Here is a 22765-nt window from a genome sequence, read left to right as displayed (position 1 = left end):
GTACTCTTTAACAAGTGACTTAAAAAATAAAATCAAATTAAAGGAGACAAAATATACCTCTAAGGAAACACTCGAGGTCATGGATTCCCTTAGCTTTTTTTAATATGTTGTTGTATATATAGATGGTTCATCCATACATCAACCAAAAGCTTGAGACCTTCACGATAAGTCCAATTGTACATGCTTCAATGATGTATTCAATTGTACTTTCAGTGCTCAAAAACACATGTCCTGTAGCCATACTGAACACCAAGAGCATTCTCTGTTTTCCTGAAATCAATAATGTTTCCGAGTTGCCCACTGATCCTCTCTGTAACCAGATGCGTGACAACCAGCCATTACAGAAGTCGCTTGCAAAGTAACAAAGTTACAGCTGTTTTCATTTTAAATAGTCTTCAATTTAAAAAATTTGCAGTCTGATACAGAAGGCTAGGAGACCTGAACAATATGAAAGTGCTAGTCATTAATTTACAGAGCTCAGGCATCACGTAGTGCTATGAAGTATCCAATATGCTACATATGAATACAGCCGTTAACACCTTACAAATGCCTCTGGTTGTTTTTCAAGGCTACTTGAAAAATCAATAACCTTGGCTTGTATGTACATAAACATGAGTGTTTGTTTATGCAGAAAATAACGTAGATATCACCACTACCAGAGGTATAATCATATTACAGCCATTTGGCCACAACAGTGATAATGAAATATTTAGTCCCATTATCAATTTCTAACTGTTAATCCCCCAAATTTGTTTAAGTGGGAAAAAAAACAAAAGAGTTGCCGTCATGGTATCCCCTCCACACTGGGCTCCAGGAGACAACGTTGTTCAGAGCATCTTCTCTTGCATCGTGCTCAAGTTCTTGGTTTGTTTTCCCCAGCCATTGGTTGCATTTTGGTTGCTTTCCCACATCTTCTGGTGCTATTTCCCATTTGACAGATTGAAGAATGACTGAGAAGAACCAGTTCTGGAACCACTACTTAAGGGAACAACACAAGCTTTTTTTCACTTCACTACAATCAGTCACAGAGTAATAAAAAGTAGAACAGATGACTCAATTCATTCCTGGAGCAGTGCCTCCAAAGTTGAAAGTAGATGGCACCACTGGCGCTGTGAACTTATACCCGCCGTGTTTCTCGATCATCTTGGATTCTGTAATTAGATAAGCAACAATACTTTAAAAATCAAAAAGAAAATTGTTTTCCTTTCTTTTTTGAAAAAAAAAAAAAAAAAAAAAAAGTCCAAGACAAATTTCATAACATTTTAAGAGCATGGCTTTCAATCTTTCTTCCCTGCATCACGGTACTCAGACCAACAAAAGGAACGTAATTCTGAGACCGGGTTCATAAAACTTCTCAGCCCGTCAGTGTAACCAAAATGGGGAAAAGTGTAATTAAAGTCTTTATAAATTGTATAAATTAGTGCAGCCCATACACACTCCTCTCTTGTGCCTTATTCCCCCTCTGCACATCACTCTGCTACTCTCAGCTCAAGTGCTGAAGGCTTGCAAGGTTGGTTAGAAAACAATCAGACCGCACCAGATTCCAGCATAGCTTCATCTGCTGCCGCCAATTAGACCAACACTTTTTTGGGCATTTTATGGCTTTATTATAAGTCAAAATAGTAAATGAACAGATTATTAATAATCACACTAACGAGAGGGAGTGTAGAAAGATGGGGGAAAAACGTGCAATGAAAGGTTCCCAACAAGACCTCGAACCTTGGACACTGGTTCCTCGTCAGCCCTTAACCTCTAGACCATCATGCAGACAGGGCAATCCACAGCCTACACACTTATTTAACAGAGGTGAAATTATGATCATCATGCCAGACTCATGTTTTTGCGGCCAATTTCAATGCTCTAATCCGTAGTGTAATGGGATAGAGGCTATGAATACCGTGAATATTTTATTGAAGGTAAATGTACAGATGAAAAGGCATTTGGTAATGTTAGATAAAATGAGGCAAATACATCAACGCAGCAAATAAAAACAGGAAATAGCATGCAAAAACAAAAATGGCTTTATTGTCAGAGAAGAGCCGCATCAGAGTTTAATTGGATAATTGAGTTGCATTCTCAGGCGGTGCTCACCGTGTGCTGCCCGTCTCTGGTCTGCAAGTGTGCCAATGTCCTGAAGATGTTTGCCCTGGTCTTCGTCAAGGGCCTGTGTTAGTGCCTGGTACCATGCTGGGTCACGGTTCTGGATATCTACGGCATAGCAGAGCGAGATTAGTGACGAATGTACAACCTGGAAGTATTTGTTTTACAGAATCATTTGATTTGCAGGAAAGCGATTCATCAAAAGCCCGTCGTCTTACTCTGTAGTATGGCTTTGAAGATCTGATACTCGTCCACTAGGTTGTCTTCATCATCTACAGCTGTAGTGTAGCCCTCAAGTGCCGTCTCCTCAGCATCGTCCTCCTCCCAATCTTCGTCGTCTCCGTCCTCTCCTGCGTGCTTCGCCAGCATCTCCAGGTACTCCTGGCCCTCCTCATCAATGTCGTCCTCGTCACTGCCTAGCTCAGCTACATTCAGACATTTGAAGAAAAGTCTTTCAACATCACTTAATTCACACCTTGGCTGGTGCTGCGCTAAACACGTCCAACACTAGAGCCTTACCGTTTTCCTCCTCGTCTTCCCCATCTTCATCGTCGTCATCTTCGTCATTCTCATGCTCTGCTCGACAGGCGTACGCCCTCTTCAGGCCATTGAACAGTAGGATGGCTGCTGGAAGAAGTTGGCCGGCCACCTGGTTGACTGCCTGAGGTCTGTGCTCGAGGTCAATGAGTGCACAAAGTCCAAGAATGCACATCTTCCTGTCATGGAGGCTGCGAGGGGAACAAAAAAGTTAATGCGATTTCTAATAATATCAGTTCTAAAATTACTGATAATTGATTGACGAATTGGTTGATAAGATGAATATTTTGGCTAGTGGTCATACAATGTAAACAGCTTGATTAAAAATAGTTGCAGCCAGTTTACACACACCACAAGTATGAAAACGAATGACTGGTTTCTTCCATTAAGGCCATCTAAGACATGTATTGCCAGATTTAGAAAACATCGTTTTAGCAGTCAGGACCAGGTATACTGTAGTGATAACTTGCACTACTGAGGCACTCATGAGACTCTTACCCAAGGAAGCAGTCAACATCTTTGAGCCACTGGGTTATGAAGTGGTTAGTGATAGGCTCAGTGTTGTTTGGAAAGCGCAGATTCTCCAAAGTGTTGAGGAGAAGAGGGGGGCTGTAGTATAGTGCAGCGATGGCCACCTGCAGACACATGGTCCTCAGCTCGCTGGTCTTCACCTCCCGCGTCAAACGCTCCAAAGCAGCAGCCACAAACAAGGGCACAACCTGCGACGACACCAAGTTCACCTTCAATAGAGCTATACGTGTGCATTACAAACATTTAAAATTGGGAGAATTATTTGAATTTCAGCAGTGAATGCATCCTGTAGATCTACATTTTGTAGCTGTGGCTTTAAAAAGGTTCTTTATGAGATTCTGAACACTATTGTTGCAGTGAACAACCATTTGCTGTGTAAAGATATAGTAGAGGAGGTGGAGCCGAGCAAACCATGTGTGCATGAGTCACTGCCATTAACAGCATTACAAAGATAGATAATTATGTTACATGGATTTAACTCAGCAGATCAAAGAAGCTGATCAAGCTGAATACATCTCTAAAGCTACTAAAATAGCAATATTCCAGGCCACAAAGTAATAACCAAGATGTAAATCCTTGTGCTGTGAATCACAGAAAGGACACCTGAACACGGAAGAAACAATGGAATAACGTTGACCCTTTTGTGAACAATATGAAGTGACATTTCTGAGAACACGATGGGACGGACGAGGATATGCTGATACTCTATTGCGGTATCTAGTGGTTCTGAATGTCATCTATGGCACCTTGAGGTCTCTATAGTCCTCTCTCTTTAGCTTAGTAATTTGAGGTGTACATTTGTAGTATACTGACCTGGTCGATACCGCGACCTTTGCACTGCAGAATGATCACCTCCAGCAGTTTGGCTGCATGGCACTCTGGGTCCTCGCCTGGATCACCTGTCAGGACCTGTGTGAAGTGACACGGCCAGGTGAGCTTCCCAATCACCACTAATAATTAGCTTGAAAACACAGCATCATCAACTGCACTATTTTACCTTCTTGCACATGTTATAGATGATCTCCAGGTATTTGGTGTCAGATAAGAGGGTGTCTGTGTCAACTGTGACATAGTTGTGGAGAAGAGGCATCATATCTGAAACAAACACATTTGCCTTTTAGACAGCTGAATTTACAGCAAAACAAAGCCCCCCTTTTTTCCCCTCTAAACCTGGATATTGGCAAAGTATGGATCAGGTACTAGTGTTCTTGTTATCAGATCAAAATGTTTTTAACCTCACAGAAACAAAACAAACATTCTAACATGAAGGCGTACCTGTGAAGTAGTCAAATCCATCTTGCTGGAAGACTTCGTACACCAGTGGAAGGAGCTGCCACATCTGCGGTGACACCTGCTGGCAGGTCAGGCTGTGAGCCAAAGACAGGATCTCCTCATAGAACTCTGGGGGGAAAAAGAAAGAGAAAAGTGAGTCACTGGAGGTAAATTTAGTCTGTTTATTACCTATGGGTCACCTCTTAGTCAGGCAGACAGAGACCGTTTTAATGCACCATGCAGGTTGAATGTTTACACACAAGAGGGACCGGTCCTGCTTACCCAGTACATGTTGCTGCAGCACAGTGCCAATCACCTGCAGGCAGATGCCCTCCAGCTGCTGGGTGATCTGAAACAACACAACGGTTAAAGGCAATAAGGATTAAATCATTATCAAAAAAATGAAGATAAAGCTGTTAAGCTAAAAGCTGTGTATAGTTTCATCACTAAACAGCATGTTCCTGAAAGTACAAATTGGAGTGAATCATCCAACACAAAAGGTCTCCAAATTAATAAAACCGCATGAGCCATTTGGGTGTTTTTGAAACATTTGGTTAAAGTATTTGAAAAATATTGTTTTCAAACAATGTTATGTAAAAAAGGGAACTTTCATAGAATCGGTCTGAATTATAAACTGGATCCTGAAATCATATTCTTCATTTAATGAAAAAACATGATCAAACAGTGCATGTACAAACCTATGAATTTAATGAATACATAAAGGACTTTTGAGTCAGATTTGTCCTCTACATCAATTCATCAGGCCAAATTATGTGCATCAAATTCATTGGTCAAATAAGACTTCCAATTCTTTGTAGCAAAGTGATGTAGAACTGAACTACTGAACTGTTGTGCAATCAAAAATATTCAGTATACAGCAATGCTCGGTCTAATGGCTTCTTGGCTTCGAGCACCAGCAGTCCAATGTTCGGCAGACATGGTGGCAGCATGCCCCGCCACTATTTCTAGCGCCTGCCTCAGCCTCTGAGTCATTTTGAACATGGCGAGAACAGAGCGTGTTCCCAGGAGTTGGTGGGAGGCTGAAGTGTGTTGGCAGGAACGCTACAGACCAGAGCTGCTTCTGCAGATGAAGTGGCATCGAGCTGAGTGATTAGGGGTTGTGGGGGGGAGGGGGAAGCCGGTGGGAGGGGGGGAGAGGAAGAGGAAGAGAAAGAGAAAGCAGAAAGGGAGAGATGCTTAGTGGCTATGCTGCTAACCTCTTTATGGTCCTCCACCACACTGAGCAATGTGTCAATAGTGTTGAGGATGCCCATAGCTGTTACAGCCTTGTCATCTCCTCCCTCCTCGTCAGGCCCCGTCTGAATCACCTGGTTGAACGTCATAGCCTGTAAAAAAGGAAAGATTTATTATCTAGTCCGTGGAGTTTTAGTACCCATACATTTCACCATCAGGCTGGAAGTCTCTTATCTCATACATTATCAAATTAAAGAAACCAGTCAACCTTCCAGTTGACTGCAGCTTTCTTTTAAAAAGAGTATAGAGCATATGCATGTGGCATGACTAAATCTGTCTGCTATCAGTGCATTCACATGGCCAACAAAAGGGAAATCTGCTAAAATGGTAAAGAGCTGCTGTGCAGCTTCTAATGGGTGAAGAGAAGAAAAGCAAATGCTTTCTTGGCAAGACATTAACATGGATATGTAGTTACCGTTTCTGGGTTCATCCATGAGTGAATCATCATGACTCATCATCATTCATGAGAGAATGAAGTCTGTTTGTCATGCAAGTAGAGGATCATTTTCGATTGAGCAACCTTTAGATAATAGTTTCTTTTTCGGCCCCTCTGCATTCACAGCAGCCATAGGGGGAGTTTTGGACCACTCAGTAAAGCGATTACATGTTGATGTCATCCATTTACCATCACTGACTGCACTTACCAAGTGCTGCGTCATTTCCACTGCAATTGGGGTGACCTCCTCACTGTATTCACAGATCATCTTCTGTATGACATTAGTGAGGTCATCGTTCTCCGTCTCCCTGACAATGTGCAGGAGTGCCTGCATCACTGGCCGGATGAAGGGGGTGATGTATTCTTTGGCTAAAGAATACAGCACACGTTAATCTAGACACCTAAAGGAAACTTACATTACACATTTCTTAAAAAGAAATATCATATGTAAAGTGCTGTCAGTAAGTGTGTAATTTACCTTTCTCCTGGTTGCTGATGAGAACCTGCAGGGCAATAGCAGCCTCCACCTTAACCGGCATCTCGTTGTCATTGATTAGACAAAGGCGGGTCAGCTCAAGAGCAGTCTGCAGGTTCTGGTCACTTTTGAACTTAACCTCACAGAAGTAATGCAGTACCCAGCAGGCCTGAGTGAGAAAACGTGGCAGTAAATAACTTCAAGAGTCAAGTAATGTGGAAATATAACATTATGTCACTTTAAATCGGTAATAAAACACATGAGTGTTGTCTGTTGATGACTTACTCTGGCTCTCATGTAGCCCAGTTCGCTGCGGAACAGGGGGAAGACATGATTCTGCAGCATGAACTCCATCTGGTCCTTATATATTTTTTTCTGTGTAGACAAAGAAATAAAAACTGTCAGGTTTCACCAGATCTGGGTTTTCCCTCCCTAACTAACTCAAAGGCATCAGCTGCTTTGTGTTTTTGGCTGCCACCTTTGATGAAAATTCTGATTAAAGTGTGTTTTTACATCAAACTATTGTGCCTTTTATCTACATCTTCTTTGTACATTATGCATGACGCTTGAGTGTGGAGGCATTGGGTGAATGGCACATTCAATAAGTAGTGTAATATGTGTCCATAGCAAGTGACTGGTTGAGCGAGAGAGTTACAATAAAAGGAGCACAGGGGAAGCAGTGAAGTTGCTGGTCTTACAGTAAATGTAGGTTGTAGGTGAGAAAAAATGATTCATGGTAGAATAAAAAAATACCTGAGAGCAATGCAGAATGTCTTAGCCTTAATGCATTACATTTATATTATATTTGTCACCCGGACCTGAGCTTTGCCTTTTCCTTTACATAAAACATTTCCACCACAAATGGACGGAGCAGAAAAGGCACGAATTGTTGCATTAATAGAAAAATGAAAATACAAGAAATTATGTACTGAATGCTAAAAATTTCAATGTGCCCCACTGTTGCCTTAGCTGTGTATGACATGCATGCCACACACTTTCAGCCTATACCATCTATGTTGTTTGACACTCAAAAATGTTGAGTGAATCTACACCAGGGGTGTCAAACTCAATCAAAGAAAGGGCCAAAATTTAAAACAGGGTCTAAGTCGCGGGCCAAACGGGCTCAACATTTAGTGAAGACTCTAAAAGTGACTCTTTTATTGTAGCATATAATACAATATAATATAATAATAATAATATATATTTTATCCAGAAATATGAATTTAAACAGCCAAACTTCAACAACTCTTCCTCAATAAAATAAATAGAATTTTAAATAATTTTTCTCTTTTTTGTACCATCCTCATGTTTTGTCTCAAAGTGTCGTCTTATATTTATATTCTTTAATTCAAGCCAAATCAGCTCCACAAATAAGACACACAGGTTCACCTCCGACAGACAAACAGGTAAAACACCCCCCACCTGCTTTGAAAGTCTCTGTTTTCAAAGTCCACTTTTCGTTTGGCCATTTATTTTGGGGGGGCTAGCTTAATGGCGCGTTTCCACTAGTACCTACTCCGTACCTACGCCGAGTAGAGCTGAGTAGGTACTAGTGGAAACGTGTCATAAGTGTCGCTATAACAACGCTGATCGATGCATTGATCCGCTGATCAGTGTGTCATTATACCTGCGGGAGGAGGGGCTGCTGCACGGGTCCTGACTAGCGTGGCAGCTGTTCAGTGCATTGTGGGATTTGTAGTATGAGAGGTGGGAATGCTGTTTACCGACGGGCCATTCGTAATAGTCACATGAAATTATCTCGTGGGCCGTATATAATTGTATCGCGGGGCGGATGTGGCCCGCGGGCCTTGAGTTTGACATATATGATCTACACCATCAGCACTTGAATATTTGCTCCACAACTATTCCAACATCTCAATGCTAAGCCAACTTCTGCAAAATAAGTCTCTTGCCACACTTGGAGACCATAAATTACAACTGAATGCTCATGGTAAAAACAGGAAAGTGTGATGATGAAAATCCTGTTTGCTGCACCATGTTACAAATGTTCGACACCATTTTGCTCAAAATCAATGCTCTTTAATCTGTGTGTGGGAAAGAAGAATCGCAAACAAGTCGGCGGAGAGCCATTTACCTTCAGCAGGATTTCAGCCAAAGAGCCTATCATGTGGAGGGCACCGTCCTTTTTCCTGGGGTCAGAGGCGGGATCAGTGAGTATCTGGTAGCAGAAGCCCATAGTCTTTTGCAGCACCTAAACAGAGCAACAACATGTAGGGTTATTCCTTAGGCCTCATTGATTAGTGGGAACACAAGAAGAATGTTTTATTTATTTTTCAGTTAAAAAAGGAGAATTTAAGTTTCAAGGAAATAAACCACAACATAAATTCAACTCACCTCTTTCCTCTTGTTGCAGGCTGTGAACAGGAGTGTCTGGGCTGCAGTTGTTGGAGAGATGAAGTCCTCAAACACGTCTAGAGGGGATAGCAGAGATCGGGTGAATGGTTTGTCATCAATGATGCAGACGGTTCCTTTTGGATTACAGGCACCAACTTCCTTTGCTTACCAAACTTCATGCGGATGTACTCGTACGGATCCTCCTGCCACAGTTCCTCATCACTGTCTGTGTAACACATGAGGGGGAACACCACATCCTGAATGATGCCCTGAAAGACAAAAAGTCACAATTAGTGTGTGTTATTTACACAGCCGATGTCAGATTAGAGGCCATTTGTTGTAAAATTTCTACAATGTCCAGCGACTACAGATTGTTGAACCTGAGAATATGTTTTAAACTTAAACATGACATTTTACTGTCACACAGTACTGCTTCATTTGTTTGCTGGCTGAACCCACACCGCTTAGAAGTGCTTTAGCTTAATGCATCCATCAGTACTCAGTACTTCAAAACAACTACAGCTTCAGTGTTCTTACTGCATCAACGCTTAAGGCCTGTCATATACAGTACAGTGAAATGTTTGCTGGAGTGTCAAATATGTATTTATACCTGGATGTGTGGTTTGAGATTTCTCCACGTCAGAGCATGTGCGATGCCTTGGTTGATGTAATTGAGCGTCTGTTGGAGTACTCTGGGAGCCACATATTGCTTTTCCTTGAACTGGTATAAGACTTTCAGCAGCACCTAGTAGACAAATGTACAAAAGAATTCAGTATATTTATGAGGCAAACTCCAAAAGACACAGTTCAGCCTGACTAGAAAGCTGCTGCTTACATTACACCTTTTGAAGTTCTTACCTGCTGAGCAGCGACTGCATATTCCTTGAGGAAAAGTTCAGCAAACTCTGTGTACTCTTTGGTTGTGTTGCCTGGGCTTCCATACCTGCAAAGCCGATTTAATATAGCGAATGTTATTATTGTTAAACCCGTTTGTACAGTATATTCAACACATTGAGGGAACAACAGGCTTTTACCTCTCAAACAGCCGAGCCAAGATGTGTAGGGCCCACTTCTTACACTTCCACCATGGCAACTCAGGCCGCTCATCTTCATCTATCTGCATCGTCTCCTGCACAGGCCGAGGACAACGTTGGTAAGGTCAGCTAGTGGAGCACTTAGATGTGCACATCTCAGAAACCAAACAATTTGTAAAGACTGATATTGTTTAAAAAAAAAAAAAAAAAAAAGAAAAACTAATTTTGTCTGCTCACCGGGGGCACATCTCTATCCACTACTGTCTTCAGGATCTCCATCCACTCTGTCAGGTTCTGTCTGTTGATGAGCTCCAGGGGGAGGTTGTACTGTGGAGACAAACATGAAAGTCCGTTTTGAAGAAAAAAGACAAAATCTTGCTCTAGTTAGACCAGATATGTTTCACTATCTTGTTTTTTGTCTTCAAAAAATGAAGTACGTGCTGCGATATTACCTGGAACAGGGCATAGAGGATTTTGAAGATTTGCTTCTGTATGAGGACAGAGTCACTGGAGTGGTCAGGGAGCAGCTGGATGAAGCGTTCTTTCAGCATGGGCATAAAGATGTGCATGGCAGCCACCAGAGGTTGACGCTCTTCAGGTTTCTTATATCTGTTTCACACACACAGGTTACATGAGCCACACAAGCACAACGTTGACCCCTTGTCACATGCTATGATGCAATAGAAATTTATAAACCATTAATTATATAGTAATAGTTTATGAGGTCCGACTTACTCATAGTTTTTGACGAGCTGGTAAAGGCAGAGCAAGATGCCCAGCCACCCTGCACTGTTGTCAGACTGCAGGTAGAAGCCGATCTTGTCCACGATGGCCGTCCACTTGCCGGGGTAGTCATGCTTGATCATGTGGTGGATACATGTGGTCAACTGCACCCTGATGAGATCAAAAGGGCAGTTTTAGATTGCGTGATTTTGAAAGTGGCAGAGGTGGAACAGGGTGACTAAGCTCCTCTCACTCCACTCAGCCAGCAGGGTGTGTGGTTACCTGATGCGCTCGGGAGAGTGGATGATGGCCTCCACTATGTTGTCTCGAATGAACTGCCTGTCCTCATCAGGGATGTTATTGACAGGCGTCTCTGTGGCTGAACCGTCTCCATCACTCCAGTGCTGGGTTATCATGTTCTTAAGGTAAATCACACCTAGATGGAGGTAGAGAAAACAAGGGTCAGCCCTTTATGGCACTTTTGTGAAATTTCTGCTCATAACACCAATGAAATAGCTCATTAATAAAACCATCAAGATGGAAAAAGTCACAAGGAGTCATTTGCACTTTGCACCTCACCTAATAGCAAATTTGAGAATCAATAGATTCGTTTGCAAGATATATCAGCACCTTTTCTGTATTAATATCTATTTGAAGTTTGACAAATCAATAATGCCGCACCCCCGTCCAAATACATGGTGATTTAGTAAGTAAACTACCATGTATGCTTTTAAAATTCAGTTGGTGTACAACCTCCTCCAACTCCCGAAAGCTCACCCATCATATTGACTGCATTTGCATCATGACTATGCACAACACAGTAGTGCAAATTCAGATACACCTAAAGCCTAAGCCGCAGAAATAAATTCTTCCATCTGCAGTTCAGTAGTTTTGAATGTGGCACAAGGGTGTCAGCTGGGTTCACATCTACAACGTGGGGCCCCACAGAGTTCTGTGGCTCACAGGGAGAGGCATCTGAGAGAGAGGAGGAGTGAGGGCTGGGAGGCGGACGTCAGACTGCTGACACAAATGTCTACACCGCTGGCGAGGCAATCATAATCCAGCCTATCAATGCTGACAGAGCATAAACCCCCTCCCCTCCGCCAATGACCACCAAACTACACAATCGCCCGACACAGCAAAGCCAAGAATCTGCCATATCGATTTGATTCATAGAGAGAGGGGGAAAAATTGACTTACTGAAAAAGTCTAGCTGAATGAAACTGTTGCAAGCTTAATAAATGATTGGAAACCATGAAGAGGGCATACAAATATAGTAAAATGCCCACTACAGGTGTTTTATCAAACGTGGCTATTCTCCTCCTCCTATATCCTCCTTCATGTAGTGTAATATCTGTTTGAGATCATATACTGGGGGCTTAAAAAAAAATTACACAACCAGTGAACTCAAGTATACGATCACTTTCCTTTAACCAGTGTTTATAATAAGCTCTTAAATCTACTCACAAAATTGAGATTATCTGAAATAAAAACATGAAATAAACACTAACAAGGCACCTATGTTGATTTTTTTTTTTTTATTGTGTGCCAATTTTTTTTTTTTAGGACATCTGCTACACAAATACATTTGAGGTGAATGTAATTTTATTAGTGGTCCTCAAACAAAAAAAAAACAGCCATTTAAAACGTCGACAGCAACATGTCAATTGTTGACAGAAGTGTCATTTTTCACTGCTTTGAGCAGCGCACACAAAAATCAATTTACCCATTTTGTATTCAGTTGGCAGCAGAAATCTAAGCAGCAGAGATCCCAAACTCACCACATACTGAAACTGCTGCCAATACTGAATCAAATACAACTCAAACCCACATTCAATCATTCTGTCTAGAGAGCGTTATAAAACTACAATGCACTTGGTCAACCTATTCACAGAAAATTATGTAATGACTGTCAATCACAGTGCTTCTTTTGTGATCATTTTATTTGATTGTTTCCACACACACAAAAAATAAACCACAGCATTTTTTGTTGGTCTGCCAGCCAACATGGAGCCAGACAGGAGCTAACCAAGAATAATCCGATCAGCCCAAATGATTGGCGAAGAGCCAATATAATAAATTAAGATGCACGATGTGTATTTGTTATCAGCTCCACTCGTGATATTACTCGGAGGAGCTGTCTGGAGGAGCTGCTCCTCCACTATTCTGCTCTAAACACATTTTTCCTACAGCTGGAAAAGTAATTTATTGCACCAAAGCACAGCACTACAACAGCTTAATTTGCTAGTACAGCTATGAATACTTGGAAGGTGGGCACATAGTGATTCAGAAACTATCTGTGTACTTTGTGCCGCAACTTTGGTCAAGATTTTAACTTTGAACATTGCTTTTTCCCCCACCACTGACACCTTCCTCACAGAGCAGCATTTGACTAAAGCAAAACAAGCTATATTTAACCAACTCCACGTGTCCACTGCACTTCAGCGTGGCACTTTAGCCTCTCAACAAAAAATAAAATAAAAAACGAGTGTGAATCATGTATCCTCGCTAAATTATCTTTTTAAAACCATTATATAAGTGGCCTGTTTAACTTGGGGTCATGAAAAATATCCAGCCTTTTTCTCCATTGCTATGTAATGCCATCTGACAAAATTGGAGTCGGGTGCAAGATGAAGTGGTAAGCCACACAGTGCCAGGGTGTTTTGGTAATTGTATGTGGATCCAGTTGATAGAAGGGGGGGGGGGCAGCATGGACTGATGTGTCATCATAATGTTTTATAATAACACTCCTTATTAAGACATAAAACAGACACACAGAAAAGGACAATAACATTTCCCAAGTGTTATTTTTTCTAAGCTCAAGAGTTAAACTAAAAAAATTTTTTTAAGTTTTAAAAAAAATGCTATGAGCAGACAAGGTGGTGGTTTTTATTTGGGGATTCAATCTCAGTCTCAATCTAAGATTGAGCCTCCTAGAATATGAAAGTTTTGTCCAAACAAGCATAAAACTGTTTACAGGGCAGAAAATGCACTTCCCAAATTAATTTTACCTAAAAGTGTTGCAATCTTATTATCAAGCCAGTGTCTCTGCTTTTAGACCGTTTGTGAGAATTGCATTTACTTTCTATGTTTTTTTTTTGTTTTTTTTCCCACCAATCAACCATTTAGTAGGGCACATTTAGCATCTGTTTGTGTAGAGTCTCCACCTCAGCTTTTAAATTCATCCCTCAGCCAACTGTGATTACACAAATCAGTTGACTACAAAGATGCCACCCCTTAGGCTACTAGCAGAGACTGAATCTGAGCATTTCTCTCAAATAAGACCATTTAACATTTATAACATGTGCAGTCTTTTTTATGTTCTGTCTAGTTTTATATAAAACATATTTTGCCAGCTGTAGCTCTATTATCACATGTCTTAAGTGTAGACTCACCTGCTTGCCTGACAGGCAAATCCAGCTGATCAGACATGGTGACACGCAGCAGAGTGGACACAAAGTTTACCTGGGTGTGACCCTGTAGATCAGAATTGAAAACAGCTGAGTATAAATCAGACACCAAAACAACATTTGGAATCTCCCATTTTTCATAAGATCTATTTCCAGTTCTTTCTGTTCTGCTGCAATTTGCTGTTGTAGCTGTAGGGAGATGACCGTGAAAGAAAAAAAAGGAAAGTGAGGGGTCATTCAGGCGCTTTAAGTCATACAATCACCAACTGCTGAGCAACTCACAACATAATCTGATATACAGTTACCATTTCATAGGTGATGAATAATTTCATGCTTTGTTGCATTTTTACATTACATTTACAAGACAAAGAAATCCCATGCGCCCCATTTTTAAGCCATCAGCATTTGTTACCCAAAGCTGTCAGAAGAGTATAAACTCGCTCTGGATACATTGGTGACTTGTTCAAATGAATTATTCTTATATTAGCCTGCTGTGATACAAAACAGTGCAGGCCTTTTTGGTCAACACCCTGGCATTACAAACCCAAATCAATTTTCTGATGCGAAAAAGAATAAGTGGTAAAGTGACCAAGTACAGGTTTACAGCCCATATATTTCTGGGTTACTGCCTCCTCCACAACTCAAGCAGCATTGGTGTGGTACATGTAAGCTGGTAAAGGTGATAAATAATGAGATAACCAACTAACATACCAGATATTTGCAGCTGGAGCAATAAACATACAGCTGATTCCAAATATGCTGGTGTCCATGGTTCTACCACAAACAGTACTTTCCTTAATATGCGCTTTCAACCACAATGCAGCTCCAACGTGTCTACATATTTTTAAAAGGTCATGTAAGGGTATTTGAGCATTTTGTCAAGGCTTAGTCATTTACCTGGCCTTTTTCCATGAAAAACAAAGTCAGAGTTTATGACTAAGCAAAGCACTGTATTTAGAAACTGTGCACACCAACAGATTTACTCCATCCTCCTCCAGAAGGCTTGTTTTTTGTTCTATACACAACTCAAATAACTCAAGCCAGCTACGTAAGAACACCCTCCTAGCTATGCCATTCAAGTGAGCCATCATTGTTAATGCATATGTGGGTTAAAAAAAAATAAAAAATGCTTCTTGCACTGCCAAAAATAAACATGGAAGTAAACAAGGGCTACTTGATTGGGACAAAACATATGTAAGATGTCTGCTATGGCTGGATTATTCTTAATACTTGAATACAAAAATAAATTAGACCTTATTTTGTGGCAACAGTTGTCAGGGACTAAAAAGGCAGACAAATGTAGAGGAACATTTGAGTTTAACCATGCATTATGATTTGACTGAACAATGCCAACTGTCTGACATGAATAAACTGCCCATAAAAACAATCTAAAGCATCAGCCCATAACCTCCATAAGCAATTTCTTACAGAATCACTGAGCACCAAGTATCTTCTGAAAGACATTGTTTAAAATCATGACTTGAAGGTTTCAAGTTGTTTTATGCAACACACTGTTCTACTAAATATTCATTTTCCCCCAAGACAGAATGGCTCATAATTAAACTGCCATGGTAATGATCAAAATGATCCTGCTCAGTCTTAACCTTTAGATTTATTTGCCACTTACTTTTCTACAGCTTAAATGATTAGAGTTACAGAACATAAGCACTGCTAATGAAATGTTGTTAAGTTTGGTGATCAGTACCTAATAAGAGGCGAATGAGGAGAGTTAACTTTTTTCAGTTCAATTCAGTGTTGCTAACTTACTTAACATTAGCCCACATGGAACTCGGCTAACGTAAAACTCAGATTTAGATATTTTTAACAAGTACCTATAAGGCCGCCGACCATATATTAAGTGTGGCTATGGCTAAAACGAGCGAGAAGTCTGCTGTGGTATATTTTACTCGGATGTTAAAACATGCCATCATTTCAGGGCTTGTCACAGTGACACGTGAGCAGCAGCTATGTAGCAGAGCTGTGGCAGCTCACCCAACAAGTAGCGGAGTTAGCTAGCTGCTATTAGCCACACGGCTAAGGAATCAGTATCCTGCTTTAAAATACGCCAACTAGCACATTCCCCGCACTCACTGGGCCTCACTGGTTGTTTAAAACACCAGCCGTGCTGTTCGTGTGTCGTGTCAGCTCTGGAATTAATCAAAACTATAGCTAAACTGTGTGCGACTAGCTAACAATTATCTTCCGGCACGGCTTAGCTTGTTTAGCATTAGCGCCACAGCTGGCTGGAGATGAAGCTAACGTTGACGTTAGTTACTGGCACATGAGCAAGAAATAAAAAACGCACTTGAATTGGCGTTAATGGCGCAACATTAGCGGCAGGAGTGAGGGCGTAAGGAGCGGTGTAGCTGTCGAGTAGCGGACTTTAGCTTTTGATCTGTCACGGTAAAGGTAGCAGAGCCCAGTCTGCGTGATCGCACCATCTTGATGTTGTGAACGGCCGAGGCCCGATCCGAGACCGCGCCACAACCTCCATCACAGTCAGCGGCTAATCTCAACTTTTACCTCGTTCAGCTGTCTCTCCGCGGCCTCCCGCAGGTTGGGGTCCATCGTACCCCGAAGGGCCTCGACCAAAGACTCAGGATCCATTATGAAAACTCTGTTAAGGGCTCGGATTTTAATATTTCAGAGGTCTATCAATTCCCAGTCACTGCGCACATGGACGCACAGCTCTCCGGTTACCCGGCGCGAAAGGAAGCAGTGAATGAAGTACCCGGATAGATCAGCGCCAAATTTGTGCAACACGAACATCCGGCGGCGACCGCAGAGCCATGGGAGTTGTAGTTTCCTGCAATAACTTTAGTGCGACCTACTCATGTTATATAATGTAATGGTATGGTATGTATGCATCTATGTATCTATCTATTATGGCTGCTTTCATTTAAGAAAATATAATTTAATTTCAATGTACTAAAAAGATTACAGATCCACTTTAGACCTTAAAGGCGTGTTCACACACTGAACTGGGGAATTTCAGCTCTGCATGATGTGTTTGTGTTTTTTTACGAGTCTCATTTGATCCCGATCCCAGCTATAAAACTTGTGTAATATTATTGATGCAAAGTGACCTTTAACTACATCAGAAAATTATTCAGATTATCGAGCTGCAATACCCATTATTTGTGACTGTTGAATAAGGCATTATAATAAAAAAAGATACTTAATAAAGGCTGATAAAGAATGGCAGAATAAGATATTCCATGCAAAAGTTAGTCTCTGTTGCTAGTTAGAAGACATTTCCTTTAGTATTTTGCATAATGTTGTAAAATATGCAAATTCTGTCATAATGAATTTTCCCATTGTCTCATAAATCATTTTACTACAAAACTGAAGCACGCAGAAATAAATACACTAAATGACTGCACCGGACACTGGGATCAATATGGGTTTTCTTAATGCTTGTATTTATCTATTTGCAAGGACTATAGACTGTATGAAATAGGGATAAGGGAATAAGGCATGTAATTAGTAATAAGGGAAGGACTGATGACGAGGACAGCTCTACATCTTTTACATCTTGTACAAAGACTATTCCTCTTCCTTCTCCTCCATAAAAGGAATAATGTGCATGTTATTCCTACAAAACTATACAGCACAGATGTAATACAGCTGAGATGTAATGTGTTCGAACAATCTGTCCTCGAGATCAACAGTGAAGTAGTAGTGCTCTGAATAGTTTGTTCTCTAAGTCAAGTTGCATATTTGCAGGATTTTACAGAATTTCAGGATTCTTTACTGATCTTTAAAATGAGTTAATTACATATTAAGTAACTGAACGTACATAATAATGAACAGTTGAAGTGAGACTCATGTTGACTATAACAAAAATCTTAAACAATATTTGTGACTCCGCACACTTAGATATAGATTAGTTATTGTACCTCTCTGTCAAACAAATAGGAATATACACTATTAATGGCCGTATCATACTGATTAGAATTAAATGTCCAGTTTCCAGAGATGGACTTTGTGTAAGTCTGACATTTTACAGGAGAGGAACATGTTCTCTAAAGTGAGTCCAATTGGACTTCAGCTCACTGTGTAACTGGGCTGAATGAGGCAACTATTTAGGGAGTAAAGCTTTAGGACGCATTCTTTAGGGGACTGAACATTCAGTAATCTGTAGGTATTTGGACAATGTTACATTTTATAGGGACAATAACCACAAGGACGAAGTGCAGATTATTTGTTTTCCCATGTGAACAGTGAAATTGTAGCCCTATCATTACCCTACTGCATTGTTCAAAATGGGTACTATAAACATGGCTTTGGTGGACGTAATAGGGAGAACTTTTACCAGAGCAAAAGTAGCAACAAAACTTTGTAAAAATATTCAAAAACAAGTACGCAAAATGTTCAGAACATGTGGAAACACTAACAGTAAAAATCTTCTTTATGGAGCAGAGTTTCTCTGTCAGTCATATTATATCAGATTGCATCATTGCATGATCATTGCAGATTAATGAACATGTAAGTAGCATTTTAATGATCGAGTTGGAGCCAAATACGACTACTTTTGTACTCGTAGGCAGTTTGGTCTGTAAATATGAGCCATGTTTTTATGCTCATCTTTGCATCTTTGTAATGAAAACCTTAATGTGCAAATAGGCTGGATGAAGCTGTTAAATAAGCTGAGCTGAGTAATAAAGGTCTTTACTCGTGTATCTCCATGTAACTTTATGTTTCACCTCCTCAACGTTTTGGAAGCACATATTATACATTTTACTTCAATAAATTGATTTGATACCTTTAGTTGCCTTGCAGATTTAGATAATCAATACAAAATATAAAGCATTATAGAATAAAAAAAGTTATAGATTATAGTATATGATTATGAGTTATTATAAGTTAGCAACAAGTAAATAAAGTAAATAAAATCATCCCCATTTTCATCAACTGCATCATTAAAGTGATTTACTCATTAATCCATCAATGATCATAATCCAGTAACATAATCTGAAATGGGCCCTTCTGCATATTGAGTTGTATGCTTTTACTACTTTAAGTGTTTAAATCCATGACTTTCAACACGTTTGACTTGTAACAGAACATTTTTACCCTGCAGTATTTCTACTTTCTCTTAAATCAACGATCTGAGTTCTTATTTCTTCAATGGTGCAATGCTCGTCCATCATGTAAACACCTCCTACAGCACGAATAGCTGAGAGTCAGCTCTTAAATCTCAGTTCCTACCTCACAGTGGTGGAGGAAGTATTAAGATCTTTTACCAACACCACACTCTGCAAACACTCCAATACTAATAAAAGTCCAACAGATTACAGAATTTTACTTCTGGAGCTAATTTTGGCTGTTTTGTAAAGGGGCTGCAACTCAGGATTAAATTCAATTATAGGTTAATCTGCTGGTTATTCTTTCTTTCTTTCTTTCTTTGGTTTGAAGAAAAAGATTGTTTTCTCAACTGAGTGACTATTGAACACTATACTGAATACACCCATATCCTACCTACCTCATGTATATCGATATATATACACTTCCTTGTATGTGTTTACACACTTGGCCAATAAAGTTGATTCTGATTCTGATTCTGAAATAAATTGATTAATCATTTAAAATCAGATTTCCTATACTGTTTGGCAGTTTAATACAGCTTCTGTGCTCAGGTAAAATAGCCTACATTTACCTTAAATTGTACCTGTAGCTGTAGGTAAGAAGAAAGCATGTCCCTGTTCAGGGGCCTGACTGTCACCACACCACCACCACCACCGTGGGACTGCAGGGGGCGCTGTGGCGGACGGGCCGAGGTTTGCCGCTGGGTGTGAAGGTAAAAGGTCAAACTGTGTAACGTGTCAGCAGCCGGCTGTTGCTGTTACACACACAGACACACATCGGAACCTCAGCTGACCTCAAGTTTTATCCCAGAAAATGGCCAAAAAGCGGAGAGAAAGACGAGAGACCGACGGCTTGTCCTCGGCCCAGGAGGAGGTGAAGGCGGCTGTTGCTGCCGACTCTCAGGGCCCGGAAGGTGGGTGCTGTCTGAATGTAAGGTGGGGGGAAGCGGGTACCTGCGGGTGACACACATAGTTTAAGGTTGAGCAATATAACGACATGACAGCAGCGTCGTTTCTGCTCTAAGGTCACTGTGGATTGGAGAACAGGAGCTAATGTCAGCTGTCCTAACCCTAACCCTAACCAGAAACTGTTTATTAAGATCTGTGGCTGTGACACTGACAGCTAGCGAAAATTAGCTTAGCTTAGCGTTAGCTTAGTAACAGCATAGCAAATGGAAAAACATTGAACGCTGTCGTGTTGAAGTAGATCAAATGCACTCCAAAGCCTGTTAGAGGGTGTTAGTACGGTGGTATATTTGATTTATTTACCCCAAACATATAATTAGAGGAACATCTGAAATCTTTGAATGTTTATATTGGCTATATTGGAGCTTTAATCAACAAAGCCTGTCCAGTGTCCAGTGGTGGGGGAAGTATTCAGATCCTCTACTCTACTAAAAGTAACACGACAGTGAAGAAATACTCCAAAGACCTGCATACAAAGTGTTACTTGAAGTAACTATTGTAATGATTGTGTACACTGAAAGTATCCAAAATGAATGCACACAATGCAGATAAGCTCTTTTGAATGTTTTATTATTACATAAAGAAGCATTTTACTGATGCATTTGGTCAATGCACAGCTAATTTCAACAATGTAATATGCTGTTGCAAAGTTTAATCTGTAGGAATGCACCATGCTTTATACGTTTTTCACGTCATGTGTATGAAATGTATTTGATTTGTAAAGTAACTAGTATCTACAACTGTAAGATAAATGTTGTGGAGTAAAAAATATAAAATTTCCCTCTGTATTTTGGTGGAATATTGGTATAAAGTGGGAAATAGGAAATACTCATGTACACCACAAAACCACACTTAAGTGCAGTACGTGAGAAAATGTACACACTTGCATTACACCACTGCTGATGACATGTTTGCCAAAAGTTAAACAGACAACAGGAAATGCAGAAATTAATGCAGAATAAAGATCACTTTATTCAACTACTCAAATATACAGTAGTTAAGGATAGATATCTATTTGGTCTAGGTATAACAACAAAAAACATGGGGGAAAAGTTTATGGTCTGCCACCAGTCCCTTCCTTTGTGTTGAAGTCTGTTTACCCCAGAACAGACACTGCAGATAAGCCAGAAGTGGGCCAATAAGAAATAAATCAAATGGGGGGGAAAAAAACCCACTTCTGAAACCATGACTTCAAAAGTTTCAATAAATATTTTCCAGTGTCATATGCACTAGGAGAAATATGTATTAATAGTTTGCCGATGTTTATGGGAGCATGCTGCCCTAGTTCCTTTGTTAATTTGTTTATCACCAAAATTAGTGTTAATTCGTTATGCATAATTTGCCTCTAAATCTCTAGAGTGCTGTAGTTGGTAAAAAAAATGAAACAGAAAAACAAAAAGCTATATACCCTAAATTGCTGAAATTAACCAACATTACAGTTGTCTCCAGCCACAGAGTGTTTACTGAAAGTTCAACGTAACAGGCCATCTCTGAAATACCCGGAGTCTGTCTCAAGGGGGAGACTCAGTTCCCTGTAGGGGCTTGAACAAGTGATGCAAAACTCATAAGCAAATTACACGAGGCTGTGGTCTGTTTTCATTGTAGACTCTTTTTTTTTTTTGGAAAATAACTTATTCTTTTCCCCCACAGAGGCTGAGCATACTGCCGGGGGCTCAGCACGCATGTCTCTCCTGATTCTGGTGTCCATCTTCACCTGCTCTGCTTCAGTCATGTACCTAGTCTACAGGAACTTCCCAGAACTTCCTGAGTAAGCTGCTTTATGGATTATTACACTTGGTTAAACGGGGGTGAAGACGATGTCCATCACTGGAAATGAAGACTTTTTTAAAATTCACAAGTAATACAATAAGTGTTTGTTTAAAAAGTTAATTCCACACTTATTTTTGTTTGCTTGATTCACCATGATATGTTAATCATTACTAAAATTAACTCCATGCTGCCACTTTTCATGTGGAAGATGCATGAATATTAAGCAGCAACAAGGCCTGAAAAGTGATGTGTGGTAATAGAATAGACTGACAAATATTTAAAAAAAAAAATTGTTACTGTAGTGCAGCAAAGGTTATGATTTGGTTATAGTTTGTACTAAATGCAAAACTGTCATCATTTTGTTGATGCTTTTGACCAAGGTAATGTTACTGGGTGCTTTAACCCTGTTTATTTACGTTGAAAAACGATAGTTACATATTACTTTACAAAGAGACCGGAGAGGGAGAAGACCAGGTAGTATGAAGGCTATAACATAGACATGTACAAGTTACAGAATATAACAGAATTAATCAGACAATTATTTCATTGGAAAACGTTTAGCTAATGTGGAGATTTTAAGGCAGGCTGTTGCAAAATCTTGTTCACCTTTAGTTTTCAGCCTGGACGTGGAATGACCTGGTAAATCATTGCAGTAAATCCTTAAGTTAACAGGTAACCAATCAGGTGCATTGCTAGATCTACATAATGCTGTTGTTAGGAGCTTTGCAGCAGAGGCCTGGCTCACTCTGAGACAATCTAGTGCAGACTGACTGAGGCAGCAAATGAGACTGACACAAAACAGTAGTGGATGGTTG

The 22765-nt window shown here is 40.3% G+C and overlaps 2 protein-coding genes across 3 annotated transcripts in view; one reads left to right on the top strand and one right to left on the bottom strand.

Annotated features, from left to right (window-relative positions):
• Positions 1–84: 84 nt before the first annotated feature.
• ipo7 (importin 7) lies at positions 85–16832 on the bottom strand. The gene is made up of 25 exons (XM_070840992.1): positions 16651–16832; positions 14113–14194; positions 11000–11153; positions 10730–10888; positions 10447–10603; positions 10232–10321; positions 9995–10089; positions 9819–9903; positions 9571–9705; positions 9130–9229; positions 8961–9037; positions 8701–8817; positions 6891–6980; positions 6609–6774; positions 6339–6499; positions 5658–5786; positions 4723–4789; positions 4444–4569; positions 4166–4263; positions 3982–4077; positions 3136–3356; positions 2620–2828; positions 2319–2525; positions 2092–2208; positions 85–1151 (listed from the first exon to the last, which is right to left on the bottom strand). Exons 1-25 carry the CDS (start codon positions 16732–16734, stop codon positions 1054–1056), a joined length of 3120 nt encoding a protein of 1039 aa, XP_070697093.1. The 5' UTR covers positions 16735–16832; the 3' UTR covers positions 85–1053.
• A 3123-nt stretch (positions 16833–19955) lies between these two features.
• Positions 19956–22765, top strand: part of tmem41b (transmembrane protein 41B) — a 47193-nt gene continuing 44383 nt past the window's right edge. For both annotated transcript variants that reach the window (XR_011584483.1, XM_070836197.1), the window contains exons 1-2: positions 19956–20128; positions 21831–21948. Coding sequence is in view for 1 of the 2 variants with exons in the window: in XM_070836197.1 (XP_070692298.1) it covers positions 20029–20128; positions 21831–21948 (218 nt within the window). In the remaining variant the exon portion in view is untranslated. The remainder of the gene's footprint in view (positions 20129–21830; positions 21949–22765) is intronic.

Source organism: Pempheris klunzingeri, chromosome 1, assembly GCF_042242105.1.
Source record: "Pempheris klunzingeri isolate RE-2024b chromosome 1, fPemKlu1.hap1, whole genome shotgun sequence".
Taxonomy (NCBI): Eukaryota; Metazoa; Chordata; class Actinopteri; order Acropomatiformes; family Pempheridae; genus Pempheris; species Pempheris klunzingeri.
This window is presented reverse-complemented; position numbering and strand designations above follow the sequence as displayed.

What these genes read in the sequence shown, in the direction of transcription:
- ipo7 (XM_070840992.1), bottom strand. Translation starts at nt 16,734, where the DNA reads ATGGATCCTGAGTCTTTGGTCGAGGCCCTTCGGGGTACGATGGACCCC. An exon ending in CAGCTCGTCAAAAACTATGA is followed by an intron (nt 10,604 to 10,729) that starts GTAAGTCGGACC and finishes TGTGTGAAACAG; the next exon opens with ATATAAGAAACCTGAAGAGC. An exon ending in TTGGCTCGGCTGTTTGAGAG is followed by an intron (nt 9,904 to 9,994) that starts GTAAAAGCCTGT and finishes TCGGCTTTGCAG; the next exon opens with GTATGGAAGCCCAGGCAACA.